Raw genomic sequence first — 20743 nt, 5'->3', positions numbered from 1 at the left:
ATATCAAGCAGTCTTTTCCTTTCATTTATTCATTCAAACAAATATTCATTGGGTGCCTACTAAGTGCCAGACATTATACCCACCACTAGGAATGAAATGATAAGCAATAACACAGCCCTTGCTCTCACTGGTCTGGTGGGGGAGAGGGACATCAATTAAACTGAATTGTATTTATTTGAGTGGTAATTACTATGAGGGGCAGTGAAATGGGGCTATGAGAGCATATACTAGCAGGATTCATTCTGATCAGGAAGGTCTTGGAAAGCTTCCCTGAAGAAGGCATGTTTTCAGGACAATCTGAAGGATGAGTAGAAGTTACTTAGGTGAAGAGGGGGAGGGAAGAGCATTTTAGGTAAAGGGAACAGTATGTGCAAAATTTTCAATATCTAAGTACTCTGTTCACATTTGAATTATATTTGAGTTCCTATTATAGTGAACAAAGTATAGAATATTTTTTAAAAACCCACATTTACTGTATAAGACTTTGAAGGTTCACAAGGAAAATAACAGTTGTTGATTACAAAGTCTGGCATGTCACAGTAAACACTGGAACACACTATAATTAATATTCTAAAAATAAAAATTATGAAACTAGAAAAGTGGGGCTGTTTATAATAAAACGTTTGAAAAATTAACTATGTATGAAATTAGATAATAGCTTCCAAACATGACTTTCTGGAGTCAGATTTTCTTGGATTTGAGCAGTTTCCGTGATCAGATATCACTGACGGCCGGGAGCTTACAGCCTGGTGAGCATTGATCTTGATCCATTGATTTTGCATTGAGATTATTCCGTCAAAGCCTGTGGATAGTTGGAGATAATTAATTTTCTTCAGACAGGTTTTTGAGCACCTTAAAAGCTTCATAGATACAGCACTGGCAATCATAATAGAATATTTTGGTTCAAAGGCTGACTAATGGAATTGGTGGTCAGTAGATTTCTGACCAAGCTTGAGACAGTTGGGTCTATATCTGCTATTGAGAGGCTGTGCCAATGGGCATTTCACTGTGGGCTGAGCACTGTGTTTCTATGACAGCATGATGATCACCTAGGAATATGACCTGTGTGTAGATATTGTACTGCCTGACAATATCGATATTCACAGAGCTCATTTAGTAGGATCATTCCATGATGCAAAGAATAGTTGGGCAGTAGCAACCACATTTTAATGCTCGATGACACTGGGTTGGTTGGCTCTCACCAAGTACATATGGTTTATTATATTGTGCTGTACCCCTCTGACTCATCATCCATAGGTTAAATAGAGCAGAGACAGCACCCAACTGGGCAGATAGCATCGCTGTCTCTGCCTCATCCTGCTTTCACCACACACACACACACACACACACACACACACACACACACACACACACACACACACACCTGGACTATGCAGTGGCATAGTCTGCATCTGGGACAGACACTCAGCCACAGCTGCCCTTCTTGTGCCAGGCATCTCACAGACCGTGGCCTCCTCTCAAATGGACCACACCGCGCAGGGAGATGTGCCGCCTCCGAAAACATGATGTCTCTTCATGCCAAGTGAGAACAGTGAGACTTTGCAAAGATTCATAGTCTGTCATCATTCAAAGCCTACTTAAAATGTTCTAAGAAATTATAGAAACTAAAGAAAATGCCCTAGAATTCTCCTTTTAAAAATGTAATTCAGGGCTTCCCTGGTGGTGCAGTGATTGAGAATCCACCTGCCGATGCAGGGGACGCGGGTTCGTGCCCCGGTCCGGGAAGATCCCACATGCCGTGGAGCGGCTGGGCCCGTGAGCCGTGGCCGCTGAGCCTGCGCGTCCGGAGCCTGTGCTCCGCAACGGGAGAGACCACAACAGTTGAGAGGCCCGCGTACCGCAAAAAAAAAAAAAAAAAAAAAAAAAAAAATGTAATTCACTGTCTAGCAAAAGGCTAATATGAAACAATTCTCACATAATTCACAGATAAACCATGTCCTTTACAACATCGTGGTTAATGCTCATGTGAACTACTATTCCGAGAATTCAGCTTTATCATCATGACAGTAAAGCCAGGAAAGACCAACCTGACCACCAGATACAGGAACATCAGTGATAATAAACACATCTGTACTCAGTGTTTAGAGAGAGGTTTTTAAATAAACTCCCTTCATAGATTTAAGCCAGGAAAGCTCAGAAGTAATACTGTCAACCCGTGTTGAAACAATACATGGTAGTGAGTGATGGTCACCTTTATCTGTCCCTGAAGCGAAGCATTTCCTGTTCCAAGTGACACATATCACTGTGTACTCTGATGAATGGCAATGACGTCAAAGTATGCATGACAGAGAAGACATAACTTTTTTTTAATTCTTGATTCATTGCAAAAGGATATGTGAGAAAGGAGACTATACGATCAGGATGGCTGCTCTTTCCTTCCCTGTAGAGTTTCTCAATTACTTCTTGCAGGACAATTTGCATCTGGATGGAATGAAGTAGAGATGCCTGAATGGTACCCTAGGCATATTGCAAATGATATGTGAAACAATCAGGAAGCAGTTAAGTGTCACACAAAATAGTTGTGACTAAGGTACAAGAAGTAGAGAAGGAAAGGGAAAATTTTTTAAATGTTTATTTTATTTTATTTATGTTGGGCTGCATTGGGTCTTCGTTGCTGCTCACGGTCTTTCTTCTAGTTGCAGCGAGCCGGGGCTACTCTTTGTTGGGGTGCGCGGGCTTCTCATTGCGGTGGCTTCTCTTGTTGCAGAGCACGGGCTCTAGGCGCACAGGCTCCAGTAGTTGTGGCTCACGGGCTCTAGAGTGCAGGCTCAGCAGTTGTGGTGCATGAGTTTAATTGCTCCGTGGAATGTGGGATCTTCCTGGACTAGGGCTCGAACCCGTGTCCCCTGCATTGGCAGGTGGATTCTTAACCACCGCGCCACCAGGGAAACCCGGAAATGGACATTTATATTTCAGAATGTGAATGGAATTTATTTTGAAGTTCCTCAACTTGGCTTGGATTAGTGAAAGTTTTATCTCTTGGTGGTGTATGATTTTTAAGGGAAGTGGGGAGTGCCACAAAGATAAGATGGAAGGGTGTAATATAAACTTTGGAATTAAAATGTGGTTTCTATTTCTTCACTATTCAAAATACATACGGCCTTCAAATCTGTCTCTTACAGTGTTCTGGACTTCTTTTTTAGAGGACCACGGAACCCTTTTTTCCTAGTGTACCATAAATTGAGCACTAATTGTACATAAACTGAGAGACTTAATCTGCTATGGTCTGTAAATGACTCATTTCAAGCAAGATATAATTTACTCAGAAGCTTTTAGAAAAGGCTTTACAATACAGTAATCAGTACAATAGGATTGCAAATTCTTATTATTGCTAATTATAATAGCATGTGCCATGTACCAGTAGCACAATAAAATAGGAGTCTACAAGGGCGGTGGGACATCCACATGGTCACTCAGAAATATTTAGCAAGAGAGGATAATTCTACATATATATGGATGAGTCTGATGTAAATCACCTGTTGAGTTTATTCTAGGTTTTCCTAATAAATCTGAAGGAATTTGATATTTGATTTTTAACTTAAGGGAATGTTTTAATACCATAATAGCAATATAAGTACGCTTACTACATGTCAACTATATTCTTTTTAAAAAATATTTATTTATTTTATTTTTGGCTGCGTTGGGTCTTCATTGCTGTGCGCGGGCAGTCTCTAATTGCGGCGAGCAGGGGCTACTCTTAGTTGTGGTGCGTGGGCTTCTCATTGTGGTGGCTTCTCTTGTTGCGGAGCATGGGCTCTAGGCACGCGGGCTTTAGTAATTGTGGCTCTCAGGCTTAGTTGTGGTGCATGGGCTTAGTTGCTTCACAGCATGTGGAATCTTCCCGGACTGGGACTCAAACCCATGTACCCTGCATTGGCAGGAGGATTCTTAACCACCTTGCCACCAGGGAAGCCCCAATATTCTTACCAAAGAAATAAAAAGACATAAAGTAAGTTGATTCATATCCCAGGGAACTTGGAAGCTCATATTGGTTACATTTTAGGTAAAGATTAAATTTGAGTATGACCCTTCCTCTAGTCTCTGAGAATCTGCATTTATATCTCACTTCCAAGATTTGTAGCATATGAAAAGGCATATACAATACATTGATACAAAAATCATATTTGCAAATATATCTGCTTCCCTAAAAAAGTTGAGAGGTACCATATTCCTGTGAAGCTTCACATATGTGTTTTTTCTCTGCAGATGGGGGCAGAAGGCATGGAAGGAGGTGCTTCAGGAAGTCAGCATTCTCGAAAACTCGTTAGCTTTACGTTGTCTGGTAAGGATGTCTTTAAACATGACGTCCAGTTGGAAAGTGTGTAATTTCAAAGGCATGGATACTCACTTCTTTCTACACTCTCATATATGATATGTGAGCAAGTTTTTTTTTTTTTTTGGTAATACTTCTGGAAATTCAAGTATATCTCTTACCATGAAAAATTAGATTATTAATATAAACTCAGAAAGCTTCTAGCAAGTTGTCTTATGATGAAAAGACCATAACTATGTATACTTACTTAAAAAAAACTGTAATGTAACATGTGCTAAACCCACTGTAGAACTTAGATAACTGAAAACAATTTGTGCTTGCCTCATCTAGAGAAAGGAAAAATTTGGAGACTAGCGAAAAAAAGCCAAGGGATACTCCTATTTCTGTGAAGGAATACATATAAAGAATTGAAAAGTGGATAAGACAATTTTTTTTGTTGTTTATTTTCTGGTTAGTAAAATATTCTGATTTTTTGTATATTTATCATACAAATGAAGCACTGCTTTTCAGGTTGTGAGTTGGAACTCATTGGTGATTTATAAGATTAATTTAGTTGAAACTAGCAATTAAAAAAAGAATAGAAAAAAGTCAGAGTTTAACCACCAAAGGGAAATGTTTTTCATAGAACACCAGTTTATACAAACTGAAAATGTCACACACAAAAATATACACACCTATGTATGTGTATAATAGGTTTCAAGATAAATGTATTTCATACATAGATCACTGTCAAAAAAAGTTTCAAACCACTGATTTAAAAAAATTAATCGGCAGTCATAAAGTCAAGAATACTCTAAGAAAATCAGTATTTGAAATGGACTTTTAAAACAGACGATCGTACTACAGTACATGTAAAGTCAAGTCTAACAGATGTCTATCACTGTAAGATGTTTTGTTTTCATTTTTCCATTGTTGTAGTGCTTCTGAAATTTAAATGAGATTCACTGTTTCTTGGCTGCAAAAAAATGTTATGAATGAAAATAGAAAATGAAAATAGAACTTTTCAAGAGTGAGAGTTAGAAGGCTGATCTTGAAAACACAAGTCCACGATGCATGAATATCATGTATCATGGAATTGTGCACGTTAGTTCATTGCTGGCCTATGGCCTATCTGTGTCTGTTCTAGCATGTTCCTTCTCCTCCCTTTCCCCCGTCATACAGGTTACTTACCGTGAAAACCATTTTGCTTTGGTTCTCTGGCAAATCTCAGAGGCTGTAAACTGGTTCAAATTTGGCCAATAAATATATTTTGGTTGGAACCCTCGGGGTTTTAAAAATATCTAGATTTTTAGAAAAGCACTTACTACCACTGCCTGTGATACTACTCACCACCCTCCCTTATCTGTCTCTCTTCTGAAAACACTTCAGTTGGCTACCTGTGCTTTAGACCTTCACAGTTCTGGGGTGGTTGCAGGAAGAGAAATCGTTTATAGATATGGAACAACTGGCCAACCTCCATGTCTCAGAAAACTTAGTTTGACCATACCACGGTTTTCTTAGTTTAGAAGCATTGCCCTAAGCTTTCAAATGATCAATATCACTCTAGATATGACACACACATATTGATTTTGACTCCAGAGGGGATGTTAATTAACCCACCATGGGAGAATGACCATGTAGAAGTTGAAAATCCCAGGACATTTTCCTAAAAAGTAGGAAATAAGCTTTGGGGCACAGCCAAATGCTTTTTTTTTTTTATATACAACTTTTTCTAACATCTACCTCAATACATATGGAGGCTCACTACCTAAAATCTGCTTTATTTCTTACCATGTAATCAGCTATTTGCAGATGATGTATAGAAATGGCTAAAAATTATAGAAGATGAAAGCAATTTTATAACAGTAATTCTAAAAAATTCATCTGGTTGTAGCACATTGACAGTGGATGATAATATTTATGGAGAGCATTTAAGCACTGTAGAATGTCTGTCTGCAAATGTTCTGCTCTTGATTATCTATGGATAAGTAGGGACACAAATAATTAAACTCTACAGCTAAAACAAAAAACTGTTTTCTGATTACTATCTTAAACCTTTTCTGCAAGTAAGAAGGATATTTAACCTGTCATACCTTTGTGACTTTGAGTCCCTCTTTAGTCTATTAGGTGATATGGATATATATGAGCAATAAAATATATAAAAGATAAAAGAGAGAGGCATGAGATGGATAAAGTGAACTGAATAATCAGAGTACAAATAATTGGTAGTTTATTGTATTTATTTGTACGATGTCCCTTGTGGAAAAGGGTTAATAGTGACATCTTTCATCGCTGTGGCGTCATCTTCTGGTGGATGCTTTTTCTTCAAAGGAATGTTTTGCATGAATAATTTAGCTCTGTCGGACGTCATGGCAGCCATTTCTGTACATGTTACTTCTTGTTTACTGCAAAGAAATCCCTTCTTGAGAAGTAGATTTAATAAAGAATGTCATTCTCTTGTCTGGGTCTGAGGCGAGCACAATCAAGAAAGGTAAGAAAATAAATATGTAAATTGAATTTTCTCTCAAAGCTGTTTTATGCTAAATAAAGCCAAGTGAACACATGTAGCATTATTAAACTGACAGTAAAATGCAAATGTGTATTAATGACTCCATAGTTTAGGCAGCGCCAGGGATGGGGGACTCTGAAGCTAATGAGATTACAGCAGCTTCTCTGAAGTGCTTGTCTAGTTCTTTACTCATCTTTCCCTTCTGCCACTGGCTTTTAGATCAAAGATCTTACTTATATTTGATGCAGTGTTCTTAACATCAGGTCCTCTTGCTTGAATTTTTAAATCTTTTCTGACATATTAGACTGTCTCCCGCTACAGCCAGTCATGAGTCATTAGACACTCCTGGTTTGTTTTCATCACATGTTATCTAGCCCACAAGTTCTTGTTGGTCATTGGTGAACCTCCTCCAGGGAGTATGATTCTATGGGCAACCCCAGGCCAATTCTGTCCTCCTAAGAAAGACTTTGCGTTTCAAGAATGGGCTAGAGTAGGATGACCCTGGTGACCTCCTAAAATGTGGGGTTACTCTATAGGGTCTCTTCCCAAGCTTATTTGGGTAATCCAAAGGTCTTTGAGGATTCAGAGGCCATCCACAGAATTGTTTGCTGAACCAGTGGTCAGGACTTCCCTACACTGATCATAACTGCATAAAGTTACCTAGAAGCTGTCTATTCTCCCAGAAGCTTTTAAGATCACTTAGCTCTCAGGGCAACCTTATTGAAACTGATATTCTCAGAAAGGCACTGCAGATCCCATGAAGCCAGCTTTATTTCCTGACATTTTTGTATCCCTCAGCTTGACCATTTTAAAAAGTTTTAGTCTCTTCACTAACCAGACTTTAGCCAGAACTTTTAGCAGCTCACATAGTATGAAATAACAAGTGGTGACTCTAAGATGAGTTCTGGGACATTCATCAAACATTTAATTTACTTAACAGTCTATTGAAAAAATACCCTTACAATTATTTAATATAGCAGATAGCATTCAAAGTTTAGAAATATTTCTGGTCTCCTTTTATTTCCCCTAACATTCATTTCATTTGTAGAATATGTATGATGTTTTAAATATGGCACAACTGAATGTGTGCTCTTAAGTTTCATCCCCAATTAAACTTAAGTCAGGGGGGCTTCCCTGGTGGCGCAGTGGTTGAGAGTTCGCCTGACGATGCAGGGGACACGGGTTTGTGCCCCGGTCCAGGAAGATCCCACTTGCCGCGGAGTGGCTGGTCCCGTGAGCCATGGCCACTGAGCCTGCACGTCCAGAGCCTGTGCTCCACAACGAGAGAGGCCACAACAGTGAAAGGCCAGCGTACCAAAAAAAAAAAAATTAAGTCAGTGCATCTCATATGTGTATATAGAAGATTCACTTTTCTCTCGTGAAGGAACATATTGGTTTTCTTTTTTAACACACTATTTACTAAGGGTTTCTCTTAAGACATCGTATGAAATGCTAACTGCCGAGCCACATAGAAAAAGGTGGTGAAGATGTACATGTTAGGATAAAAACATTTCCCAGGAAAAGTCATTTTAGGTGTATAAGTGGTAGTAAAATTGTGGCTTCATTTTGCAGCCTGTTATGAGACCTTCTGCTGGAACTAGTCATAACCCACTTGTCCTCACTTACCTAAGCAATCATAGTGTGAATAACTTTGTTGTTTTACCAAATAGTTTCTGTTTAGAGCTTCCTGTGTGATTATTTAAGAACAAATTGTCATTGAGCTGCTTGTCCTAATCAAGATATATGAATCTTTTCTCCTTCTGTCCCTCTCCTCTCCCTCTCTCTTTCCCTCCCTCCTTCCTCCTCTCTTTCTTTCTTTAAAGATCTTCGGGCAGTTGGGCTAAAGAAAGGGATGTTCTTCAATCCTGACCCTTATCTTAAGATGTCGATTCAGCCAGGGAAGAAGAGCAGTTTCCCCACCTGTGCCCACCATGGGCAGGAGAGGAGATCTACTATCATCAGTAACACCACAAATCCAATTTGGCACCGAGAGGTAAGATGATCGTAAGTGGCCTTCTACTTGACAGTTAGGAAGTTGGCCAACTTCATCATCTTTCCACTGGACTCTGTATCATTGAGCTGCTTATGGGTGTGGGCAAGATGATTGAGGTGTCTAGAGGTTCTGTTAGAAAAAGGCACAATGAAAATGAGATATTCCCTTCTAACCAGGGCTGGGTCTAGGGTAAATCAAGTGAGGCACTTCCTCCAGGTGCATGATTTATAGGATCCAAAAGACTCGATGATCAAAATTAATATTTCAATGCAATATTTTTAAAAAAATCAAAATCAAGGCAAAAATTCATGATGAACAAAATATCAAAATTCTGTAAGGGCAGCATCAGTAACAGTGCCTTGCCAAGCCATATGGGAGCCTGAGGCAGAAGGAAAAGTCAATAATACTGATCCCATTTTTATTTAAAATTCTGATATTTTGTTCTAGCATATACTCAGTACAGATTAAAGGAATTTCTCTCCTTACTGTCTGGCAAATGGTTTTTGGATTTCCATTATAGGTTTTGGTTACTTACATGAGCCATTGAAGGAGTCGTCATCCTGAGGCAAGGCAGATTGTGTTGATGGTATTTCAGACTCTCTCACAGTTACAATATGTTACCAGTCATCATAGTGCATCATATCAGTGAAATCAAGCCCAAGGTTTTCCCACTGGAACTATTTAGAGTCAAAGAATGAACAGAGACATTGCTTCTTTTCTAGGGAGCAAAGTGTGAGTTCTCCCACCATTTCTCAGGGAACCAAGACATATACTAGCATTAATGAGTGCTTCTAGACAAACCTGTATTGGCATGGGAGTTGCACAACTAAATAAATCACTCCCTAAATGTTTAATGACAATAATATGTTCTAACAATGTTGAACGAGTATTTCATTGGAGAGGGAGATACTTCAGGGGATCTAAAACCAATTGAAGAAAAGATGTGGCTATTTGAGACTTGCCAGTGAGGCAGGATGTTTCTCCTGGGCAGCTTTTATGGTTATTTAAGTGGATAAATAAATACTACATGTTTTCTTATTCCTGGTTTGAAAAACTACTTACTGTCCCCAAATAGTGAATAACTCTTAAAGGCATACCACTTAAATTAACACATTAGAAGCCTAGAAGACATAAAACGTGATATATCTCAAGATGAGCACTTAGAAGGCACATAGTGGATATAGTAATGATACTAGCAATAACTTTATTTCCCTAACATTCTTTTTTTTTATTTTTAAATTTAATTTTATTTATATTTTTATACAGCAGGTTATTAGTCATCGATTTTACACACATCAGTGTATACATGTCAATCCCAATCGCCCAATTCAGCACACCACCATCCCCATGCCCCGTGGTTTTCCCCCCTTGGTGTCCATACGTTTATTCTTTACATCTGTGTCTCAACTTCTGCCCTGTAAACTGGTTCATCTGTACCATTTTTCTAGGTTCCACATACATGCGTTAATATATGATATTTGTTTTTCTCTTTCTGACTTACTTCACTCTATATGACAGTCTCTAGATCCATCCACATCTCAACAAATGACTCAATTTCGTTCCTTTCTTTGGCTGAGTAATATTCCATTGTATATATGTACCACAACTTCTTTATCCATTCGTCTGTTGATGGGCATTTAGGTCGCTTCCATGACCTGGCTATTGTAAATAGTGCTGCAATGAACATTGGAGTGCATGTGTCTTTTTTTTTTTTTTTTTTTTTTTTTTTTTTTTTTTTTTTTTTTTTTTTTTTTTTTTTTTGCGGTATGCGGGCCTCTCACTGTTGTGGCCTCTCCCGTTGCGGAGCACAGGCTCCGGACGCACAGGCTCAGCGGCCATGGCTCACGGGCTTAGTTGCTCCGCGGCATGTGGGATCTTCCCGGACCAGGGCACGAACCCGTGTCTCCTGCATCGGCAGGCGGATTCTCAACCACTGCGCCACCAGGGAAGCCCACATGTGTCTTTTTGAATTATGGTTTTCTCTGGTTATATGCCCAGTAGTGGGATTGCTGGATCATATGGTAATTTTATTTTTAGTTTTTTAAGGAACCTCCATACTGTTCTCCATAGTGGCTGTATCAATTTACATTCCCACCAACAGTGCAAGAGTGTTCCCTTTTCTCCACACCCTCTCCAGCATTTGTAGATTTTGTTTGTAGATTTTCTGATGATGCCCATTCTAACTGGTGTGAGGTGATACCTCATTGTAGTTTGGATTTGCATTGCTCTAATAATTAGTGATGTTGCGCAGCTTTTCATGTGCTTCTTGGCCATCTGTATGTCTTCTTTGGAGAAATGTCTGTTTAGGTCCTCTGCCCATTTTTGGATTGGGTTGTTTGTTTCTTTAATACTGAGCTGCATGAGCTGTTTATATATTTTGGAGATTAATCCTTTGTCCGTTGATTCATTTGCAAATATTTTCTCCCATTCTGAGGGTTGTCTTTTTGTCTTGTTTATGGTTTCCTTTTCTGTGCAAAAGCTTTTAAGTTTCATTGGGTCCCATTTGTATATTTTTGTTTTTATTTCCGTTACTCTAGGAGGTGGATCTGAAAAGATCTTGCTGTGATTTATGTCAAAGAGTGTTCTTCCTATGTTTTCCTCTAAGAGTTTTATAGTGTCCGGTCTTACATTTAGGTCTCGAGTCCATTTTGAGTTTATTTTTGTGTATGGTGTTAGGGAGTGTTCTAATTTCATTCTTTTGCATGTAGCTCTCCAGTTTTCCTGGCACCACTTATTGAAGAGACTGTCTTTTCTCCATTGTATATCCTTGCCTTCTTTGTCGTAGATTAGTTGACCATAGGTGCATGGGTTATCTCTGGGCTTTCTGTCTTGTTCCATTGATCTATGTTTCTGTTTTTGTGCCAGTACCATATTGTCTTGATGACTGTAGCTTTGTAGTATAGTCTGAAGTCAGGGAGTCTGATTCCTCCAGCTCTCTTTTTTTCCCTCAAGACTGCTTTGGCTATTCGGGGTCTTTTGTGTCTCCATGCAAATTTTAGATTTTTTTGTTTTCATTCTATAAAAAATGCCATTGGTAATTTGATAGGGATTGCATTGAATCTGTAGATTGCTTTGGGTAGTAACTTTATTTCCCTAACATTTAATATTTACAAAGTTTTTAACCATGTTACCAGTACAAGCCTGATAAGGGGGGTGTAAGGGATGAGATTATCATCTCTCCATTTGTGTGATTAAGAAACAGAAGCTTAAAATGTTTATGTAACTAGCTATTCAGAGGCTAGTACTGCTTGCACTCTGCTCCCTTATTCTAAGCAAGTGCTTTTTCCACTAAGAAGATAACTAAACTTTACGGCCCTTTGGTGAAATTAAATTGTTATGACTAAATAAATTTAGTGACCCCTAAGTGTAAAGCTGGCTGGCAGTATTCATATCACTGTGGTTGCCTGGATACTGCCAGGGGAGGAGAGAAATGGTTCAGGTTAGATTCCTGGCTCCATCACTTACTTTTCCTGAAAGCCTCATCATTAAAAAGAAAATTTCATATTTGTAATATATGTGAAAGACTTTGTAAATGAGTAAAGCTCTTTATTTTTATTTTATATCCTTATTAATATCCAATCCAGTTTTCTCCAATGGCATTCTTAAAACAACACATCTTAACCTCATACTTTTATTTTTCTGTCCCAGAAGAAATGTCCCTGTGTGCCTCTTAAATTAAGTAACTTCCACTTAAGCATTGGTTTATTTTAATATAAACCAGGGAAACCATAATATCCTTTAGATGTTCCTACTTTAACCACTAAGTGAAGGAGTATTTTAACCTATGATGTGCAACTTCGAAAATACCGTGGGATCAGGAATTAAAATTGCTGTTAATCAAATGTATCAGATAAGTCTAAGCCACTCTATATCAAGATATTAAGTATTAAAGAACTAAGATCCGTTAAATGTAGTGAGCACTAAAATTGTATTGTGCATAGTTTAATATTTGATAGCATCTCCTAAAACTGTTGAACCAGAAAGGGTTGGATGATTGAAGGTGCTTCCTTTGTCATACAGATCCTAACTAACTGTTGCTTTTTAGTCTTTGTGAATGTTAATGATTCTGAGTGAATAAAGGATTGACAATAGCTGCAGATTTTTCTAGCAATGTGGACTCTGTGTGTCGTTAGGATTTAAGAGATACTATTTTCTATAATAATAAACTGATATACATAATTTCATATTTATCTCTTGTTTTTGGCTCAACATGTTATGTTTTGTTTTCAGAAATATTCCTTTTTTGCACTCCTTACTGATGTCTTAGAAATTGAAATTAAAGACAAATTCGCCAAGAGCCGTCCTATCATCAAGCGTTTTCTGGGGAAACTAACCATTCCAGTCCAGAGGCTTTTGGAGCGGCAAGCCATCGGGTAATCAGCCCTCACACCTAGGGGTCTTGTTGGGATTAGTTCCTACTGAAGCAACTGAAATGATACTTTGAAGTCCAAGAACTTTTCTTACTGACAAGAAGTGGTAACATAATTCTTTTAAAAATGAAAGTGCTCATATACTCATTGAAATGTGCAGGGAAGAAAGCACTTTATTTTAATTATATACCTTTTGGGGGTTATCTATCTTTTCCACGATGTACCTGCCATTATTACCATTTCAGTGTCAAATGTCCTAGTGCTCAGTTGTTTTTGAGTTATTGAAATCTTGCTATAAAAATCTCTCCCTAGAGCAAGATCTTAGTGTCAGGTTGACACCTCCTGATCCTGATTAACCCCATCCAGAGAATATGTTATTCCTGAGACTCCAAAAACACCTTATTTTAGGGCCCTTTAAAACAAAGCCTAGACTCTGAGAAGGTGTTATAGTGGAGCTCTAAGACATATACGTTCATTCAGACAACAAGAAATTACTTGTTGAGAGAATTTTAAAATGTGATTTGACGTCTGTTTTCTTTCTGTGAACTTTTTGTAAGCTGTGAATCAAGTAGTTAAGAAATCATAACATGCCTCCATCCCTTATTATAAATGGTGTATATATTTTCACATGGTGAATGCCAGCAAACCCAGTAACACTGGTGCTCTCAGGTGGCACTGGGGGGCATCTTTTTCATTTTAGGAGGACATTATCAACATATGATAATAGTAGTGGTAGTAGCAGCAGTATCAGTGATAACAGTAGTTGTAGTAGTGGTAGCAGCAGTAGTAAACCAAAGTAAACAAAAAAGATGATGAGACCCTATTCTATGTCAGAGCTAAGTAAATTACACTCATTAGCTCATGTAATCTTCTCGACAACTCTGAGAGGTGAATAATGTGATTATACCCGTTTTGGAGATGAGAAATCTGAGGCTAGCAAGCCAGGGATGGAGCTGGGATTTGAGCAGATCGGTCAGCTCCGGAATCCCAGCTTCTCTGCAACACTTTAAGGACTGGCAGTGATGGAATACTAGTCTAGCTAACTGAGGAAGGTTGCTCATTCCTATTCACCTTGCAGCTAATTAACTGTTCTATTCTGGCAAGTCACAATTTTTTCAGGCATTAGTTTCCTCACCTGAAAAACAAAGTCCTTAGACCGATGATCTCTAAGGCACCTTCAAAACTTGAAATTAAGAGATTCTAATGGATTCTAATTCTCTGGCCATCAGAGGCAATGGTTGAGCCAGACCACATGAAGTAGAAATATTATGCTGAAATTCTAGCAGCCTGCTTTAATTTGAGAAAAGTGGGAAATCACAGTTATTTTTAAGGATAGCAATTATTGCTTCTAGTAGAGATAATATTCTTTGGGATGTTTTAAAAAAATATTTTTAGGATTGATAGAAAATGAAAAATTATGAGGAGTGAGAATTAACTCTCATTGGAAATATACCTATAATTTAGTTTATATAAGTATAATCATAGAATTTATATAATATCTGTGACCCTTGGCAGAGTGTCAATTTATGTATACCAGTAAGAATGATCAAGGAAAAAATAAAACCTTATCAGTGCTTGAAACTCCTGTTAACTTGCTGGCTTTTCATTCAGTCTTTTAAAGAACTGGACACTTAAAGTGCTGCCTGTCATAGATTCCATATGTACTGGAAGGAAGTCCAGCATGAATTCGTAAAATATCAGAATTATGAAATGTTTCTACATAAGTCTATTAAAAGCATTGCCTGATACTTAGGGATTTGCTTTATTAAATAAATATGATACTACATATTAGTGTATTGGCTATTAGCATCTAAATATATTTTTGACCTGATTATTACTTTCTATCAAGTAATTGATACGTCTTGAAAAATACTGAGTTTTCTTATGTGTTTTGTAGACCGCAACTCTCTGAAGTAGCTGAGGTTTTACACGGTGAGGTTTTATAGGATGAGCCTGAAGTCTTTACTGATTACCTATTTTAAGAGCACTGGTTTGAATGTGACATTTTTCAGAGAGTGGCTTGCATTCTATCCAAAATGCACATCACTTTCCCATGCTTTGTCATTTGCTGTGATTACACTAGTGAGAGAATGTCTCAGTCAGACAGTGAGAGTTCTTTGGCACTTATTCTTTATAATTATATATCATAATAATATATAATATAGGGCGCACAATTATCTATCATGGCAAGAGGGAGGATGAATCAGATGAGACTGAGTAAGAACAAGAAAGAGGTGAATCCCTTGACAGCCACTCAACAAGGATGAAACTCCCTTGACTTGGAATCTCCAAATAGGGAGGCTTTCCTGTACTGATAGATTGAATAGTTGAGTATCTTGTCAGTTTGGGTAAAAAAATAGCACTAACACCTGTTAAAATTCTTTTTTCCAAGGAAAGAGTCTCATCTGTTAAATTTATTCAACAAATGTGTGGGTGTGTATACATATAGTGTTTACTAAATGTTAAGCACTGTGTTGGGTATTTGGGATATGAGTGAGCAAAAGGATGGATGCCATTCTTAGAATCCCCACTAAACATTTACTTCCTAGCTAAAATGCATCACTTTTATAAGTTTCTATCATCAACACCAATACTTTACTTTTATTGGCCAAATAGGAGGAGGGTCAATTTCATTTTAATAAAGAAATGAAGATTTTTATTATTCCAGGACTGAATGTCCAGACGTGGGTGAGGAACCGTAATGTTGAGAGTAGGTCCCAGTAGTTTGCTGCTGGGTTCATGCGTTAGTGGACAAAGGTGGCGCATCTTTGTGTGTCAGGCACTGTGTAAATGCTGGAAGACAGTGGTAAGAGAAAAAGACATCCCTGCTGGCATTATAGAATTATTCGAACACGCTAATGTAAAAGCATTTAACATACCTGTGAATATATCCCTTTACAGAAAAACAATTTTTTAAATACCAGATTAAGTAGATAAAACATTATGATAATTATTGCATTGAGATGAGCCATGAGTAAATATCATTAAAATGCATGCTACTGGAAGCAGCCAAGAATCACTGAAAGTGTGCATAAAATGAGGTCTGATCTGGGGACTGCAGAGCAGGGGTGTGTGTGTCAGATGCATCTGTGTTCTAATCCTGGTTCTGTCACTTAATTGTTGCCTGGCCTTGGGCAAGTTACTTACCCTCCCTATGCCTTAGAAAACAGGGCCACCACCTTCCCCACAGGGAAGATTGAAGGAGGTGTGATGCATGCAAAGCCCTTATCAGAGTGTAAGCACTCAATTGGGGGAAACAAAGCTTTTTAAAAGCATCAATCAAAAAATTTTTACAACATTTCTAGGGAAGAAAAAGAAAGAAGTAAAGGAAATGATCTTATTGTTTTAAGAAAATCTTGCTATGAACTCAAAGAAATTCATAAGAGCTGAACTGGGATTTTACATTAGCGTGTAAATGTGTAGACGCTAACGTAAAATCCCAGATAACATCTATTTATAATTGGACTGAGGAGGTAGAGAAGAACAAGCAAAATAGTTATGGAGATTAATCATCAGTAGCTGACCAGAGGCTCTGAAGTGTACAGTGGTGCAAGTATTAGGTAGAGGCCTTGTGTTTTCCTCCTGAAGTTGCCATTAGAGGGCAGTGTGAGAGCAGAGATAGTGTGATTTGGTACTATCCCTCTGATTATTTTCCTTAATTAAGAATAAATCAGGGGCTTCCCTGGTGGTGCAGTGGTTGAGAGTCCGCCTGCCAGTGCAGGGGACACGGGTTCGTGCCCCGGTCCGGGAAGATCCCACATGCCGTGGAGCGGCTGGTCCCGTGAGCCATGGCCGCTGAGCCTGCGCGTCCGGAGCCTGTGCTCCGCAACGGGAGAGGCCACAACAGTGAGAGGCCCGCGTACCGCAAAAAAAAAAAAAAAAAAAAAAAAAAGAATAAATCAGATTCTGAACGAAAGTTGCTTGCATACAGAGAAATGATGTGATTGTATTTGACTTTGATAAATAAACATGGAATTGAAAAAGATCAACCACTCCATCCTCGAGGAGGCTGGTAGCCTGAGCCTGGGGCCAAGGTGGGGCAGGAGCTTGGCCCAGTTGTGGTCCCCTCCAGCGCACCTCCAAGTGTGGCAGCGAGACTCCGACAGTTAGTGCACTTCTCCAGCTGTCCCATCAGTATGGCTCACAAGCTGCCTGGAGTATCAGTAATAGGCCCCCCAATAGTGAGGGCCAACAGTGAGCCCCTTACTTTACAGGTGAGGAGGGGGAGGTGCAGCAGCCCCCTGCCTCTCACACAGCTGGAGCAACTGTCAGAACCCGGCCTGTTCTCACGCTGCTCTCTCCTAACTCCCAGCTCCTGTTCTTCAGGATACAGCAGCACTGTGCCCTCCATGTGATAACACTTACCTGTGCGCCTCTCTCTCTCTTTTTTTTTTTTTCTTTTGCTTGGCCGGCCGTGCAGCATGCAGGATGCGGGGTCTTAGTTCCCCAACCAGGGATGGAACCTGTGGCCCCTGCAGTGGAAGTGCGGAGTCCTAACCACTGGACCACCAGGGAACTCCTTGTGCCTGTCTTTTTAGAACCTAACTCCTATCATGCTAAATGCTAAGGAACCAGACCTTCTATACATTTACACTTGAGTCAGAAAACACCCCAAATTTTAGACCTTTCTCAGCTCCTTGATGGCTTTTAATCTTTTTTTTTTTTTTTTTTTTTTGTCCCCTGCATTGGCAGGCGGACTCTCAACCACTGCACCACCAGGGAAGCCCCTTGATGGCTTTTAAAATGCCCTTTCTCTGGTCACTCTTAACAGTGAGAGAGCAAATCAGTGCCCTTTAAAAAAATCTTAACAATATTGTACAGTATTGCATTTTCAGCCTTTACTGATACTTTTCCTTGTGACAAGATTCCCTTTTATCCCTGGGTTTGTAAGTATTCATTTGTACAAATGAACAAAATTACACTGACTCTTAACATGGCTTTGACCTTTTATTTTCTTGTGAGTATGCAAGTTTCAAGAGAAATATGTGGGGTTTGGGGGGTGGCCTATGGGAAGAAGATGAAGGCTGACACCAGAGTAGTACGGATGAAAGAACCATTTCTCCTCTTGCAGTGATCAGATGCTTAGCTACAACCTCGGCAGAAGGCTCCCAGCTGACCATGTGAGTGGGTACCTCCAGTTCAGAGTGGAGGTCACGTCTTCTGTGCATGAAGGTGAGATACCTGTATAAATATATTGCTATAGGAAAAACTTGTTAAATCTTACTCTGTTGTCAGTTTACATTTAACAGAATTGTTTGTATCCTGTTCTGAACATAAAGTAGCTATTAAATGATTACCTGCTGAAGTTTTCCAAGCAGATTTAAAAGTCTGTTTATCAAAAAATCTCTCTTAGGTTTTACCTGCATTTGGAAACTGGGATGTGGAATTTCCAGCAGTAGTGAACATGTAAACCTCATATGTCAAACTGACCAGCGATATATGTACTCGTTTAGTAGTGAATAGTAACTCTTAGCAAGTTGGTGATACTGTAAAGAGACCTCAGTGGGATGACTGAATTCTTTGAACTGATTGGTGGCAAAGGAATAGGACATTAAAAGTTCATTTGTTATTACTACTTTGCTTTTTTAAATGCTGTTTTCTCCTTCAGATGCTTCTCCAGAAGCTGTTGGCACAATACTAGGAGTCAATACTGTGAATGGAGACCTAGGAAGCCCTTCTGATGAGGAGGACATGCCAGGGGGCCATCATGACAGCCCGGTTTGTTCCAATGGACCAGTTTCTGAGGAAAGTGCTAATGGGACCCCCAAGCATTCTTTCAGGACTAGCTCTACTCTGGAAATAGACTCAGAAGAATTAACCTCTACTTCTTCAAGGACCTCACCTCCCAGAGGACGTCAGGATTCACTCAATGATTATTTAGATGCTATTGAACACAATGGCCATTCCAGGTCGGGTGCAACTACTTGTTCAGAAAGGTCCATGGGAGCCTCTCCGAAACTAAGGAGTAGTTTTCCCACCGACACAAGACTCAATGCAATGCTTCATATCGACTCAGATGAAGAAGACCATGAGTTCCAGCAAGACCTGGGTTATCCATCCTCCTTGGAGGAGGAAGGAGGGTTGATAATGTTTAGCAGGGCATCAAGAACTGATGATGGGAGCCTGACATCTCAGACAAAGCCAGAAGACAACACGGTGGAGAATGAGGAAGCCTCCACCAATGAAGCTGTTTCCTTCGAGGATAAGCCAGAAAATCTTCCAGAGCTTGTGGAGAGCTCCTTACCCTCAGGCCCAGTCCCTGATGAAAGTGAGAATGCTCCAGAGTCTCAACCAAGTGCCGACCAGGGGAGCACTGAATTGTGTGGCTCTCAAGAGGTAGATCAGCCCACAAGTGGGGCAGACACGGGCACTTCTGACACGTCAGGAGGAAGCCGAAGAGCCATCAGTGAGACGGAGTCCCTTGATCAGGGGTCTGAGCCTTCCCAGGTGTCCTCGGAAACAGAACCCAGTGACCCTGCCAGGACAGAGAGCGTGAGTGAGGCCAGCACCAGGCCTGAGGGAGAGAGTGACCTGGAAGGGGCCGACAGCTCCTGCAATGAGAGTGTTACCACGCAGCTGTCCTCGGTGGAGACACGGTGCTCATCTCTTGAGAGTGCGCGGTTTCCCGAAACCCCAGCCTTTTCTTCTCAGGAGGAGGAAGATGGAGCCTGTGCAGCAGAGCCCACCAGCAGTGGCCCCGCTGAAGGGTCACAGGGTTCCATATGCACTCCTGGTTCTTTACCTGTAGTGCAGGTGCCCAGTGGAGAGGAGGAACGGCCAGGGGCAGAATCGGCTACTTCCCCTGACCAGGAGGAGGTGGGGGAGGTCTGGCAGCGGAGGGGGAGCCTGGAGGGAGCTGCTGCTGCTGCTGAGAGCCAGCCCCAAGAAGAGCGTGATGCGGGGCATGCCCAAGGGGCTTGTGAAGGGGCCACTGCCCAGGAGGAGGGCGCGACCGGAGGTAGGATGTAGAGGACAACGTGGCTCGTGGCTCAGGCATACCCGCTCAGAGAGAAGTCTTGTGGTTTTGTCCCTCAGTGGAAATTATACTGCAGGGCAAATATTAGCTGAATTCTTCTCCTTGGGGTTCAACAGCTTTTTTTTTTTTTAACATCTTTATTGGGGTATAATTGCTTTACAGTGGTGTGTTAGTTTCTGCTGGGTAACAAAAGTGAATCCGCTATACATGTACATATATCCCCACATCTCCTCCCTCTTGCGTCTCCGTCCCACCCTCCTTACGGATCTTCTTTTGATGGAATAAGAGGCCTGTCAAATAACGTCTTCAAACTTAGATAATGAACCTCAAGGCTCTGCATCAGTGAGGGCACCTGCTCTGCCTAGAAAGGTGTCCCGGTGGGTGGGGGCACCCCTGGTCCACACAGGCCTGGAGGCCTGGGATGCATGCCACGCGCCGGCACATTCCGTGCGCCTGGGGCTCAGTCCTCTTGTCTGGGCAGTGTGAAAAAGCATAATGAATCTCTGGCGGGACCTGGGTTTGTAGATACAAAACCAAACAGGCCGGCAGCATCTACGTTAGTGGTGTTATCTGCGAGGTTTTCAGGAACATCTTAACTCACTCCTTCTTGCATGAAGCTTCA

General features: G+C 40.3%; 1 protein-coding gene across 5 annotated transcripts in view; it reads left to right on the top strand.

Moving 5' to 3' along the window:
* Positions 1 to 20743, top strand: part of HECW2 (HECT, C2 and WW domain containing E3 ubiquitin protein ligase 2) — a 408801-nt gene that overhangs the window by 254605 nt on the left and 133453 nt on the right. For all 5 annotated transcript variants that reach the window (XM_059051743.2, XM_067026482.1, XM_067026483.1 and 2 more), the window contains 5 exons: positions 4228 to 4303; positions 8606 to 8775; positions 13006 to 13148; positions 18217 to 18317; positions 18754 to 20103. In XM_059051743.2, coding sequence (XP_058907726.1) covers positions 4228 to 4303; positions 8606 to 8775; positions 13006 to 13148; positions 18217 to 18317; positions 18754 to 20103 — 1840 coding nt within the window. The remainder of the gene's footprint in view (positions 1 to 4227; positions 4304 to 8605; positions 8776 to 13005; positions 13149 to 18216; positions 18318 to 18753; positions 20104 to 20743) is intronic.

The sequence above is a fragment of the Kogia breviceps genome, chromosome 2 (assembly GCF_026419965.1).
Source record: "Kogia breviceps isolate mKogBre1 chromosome 2, mKogBre1 haplotype 1, whole genome shotgun sequence".
NCBI classification, from domain to species: Eukaryota; Metazoa; Chordata; class Mammalia; order Artiodactyla; family Physeteridae; genus Kogia; species Kogia breviceps.
This window is presented reverse-complemented; position numbering and strand designations above follow the sequence as displayed.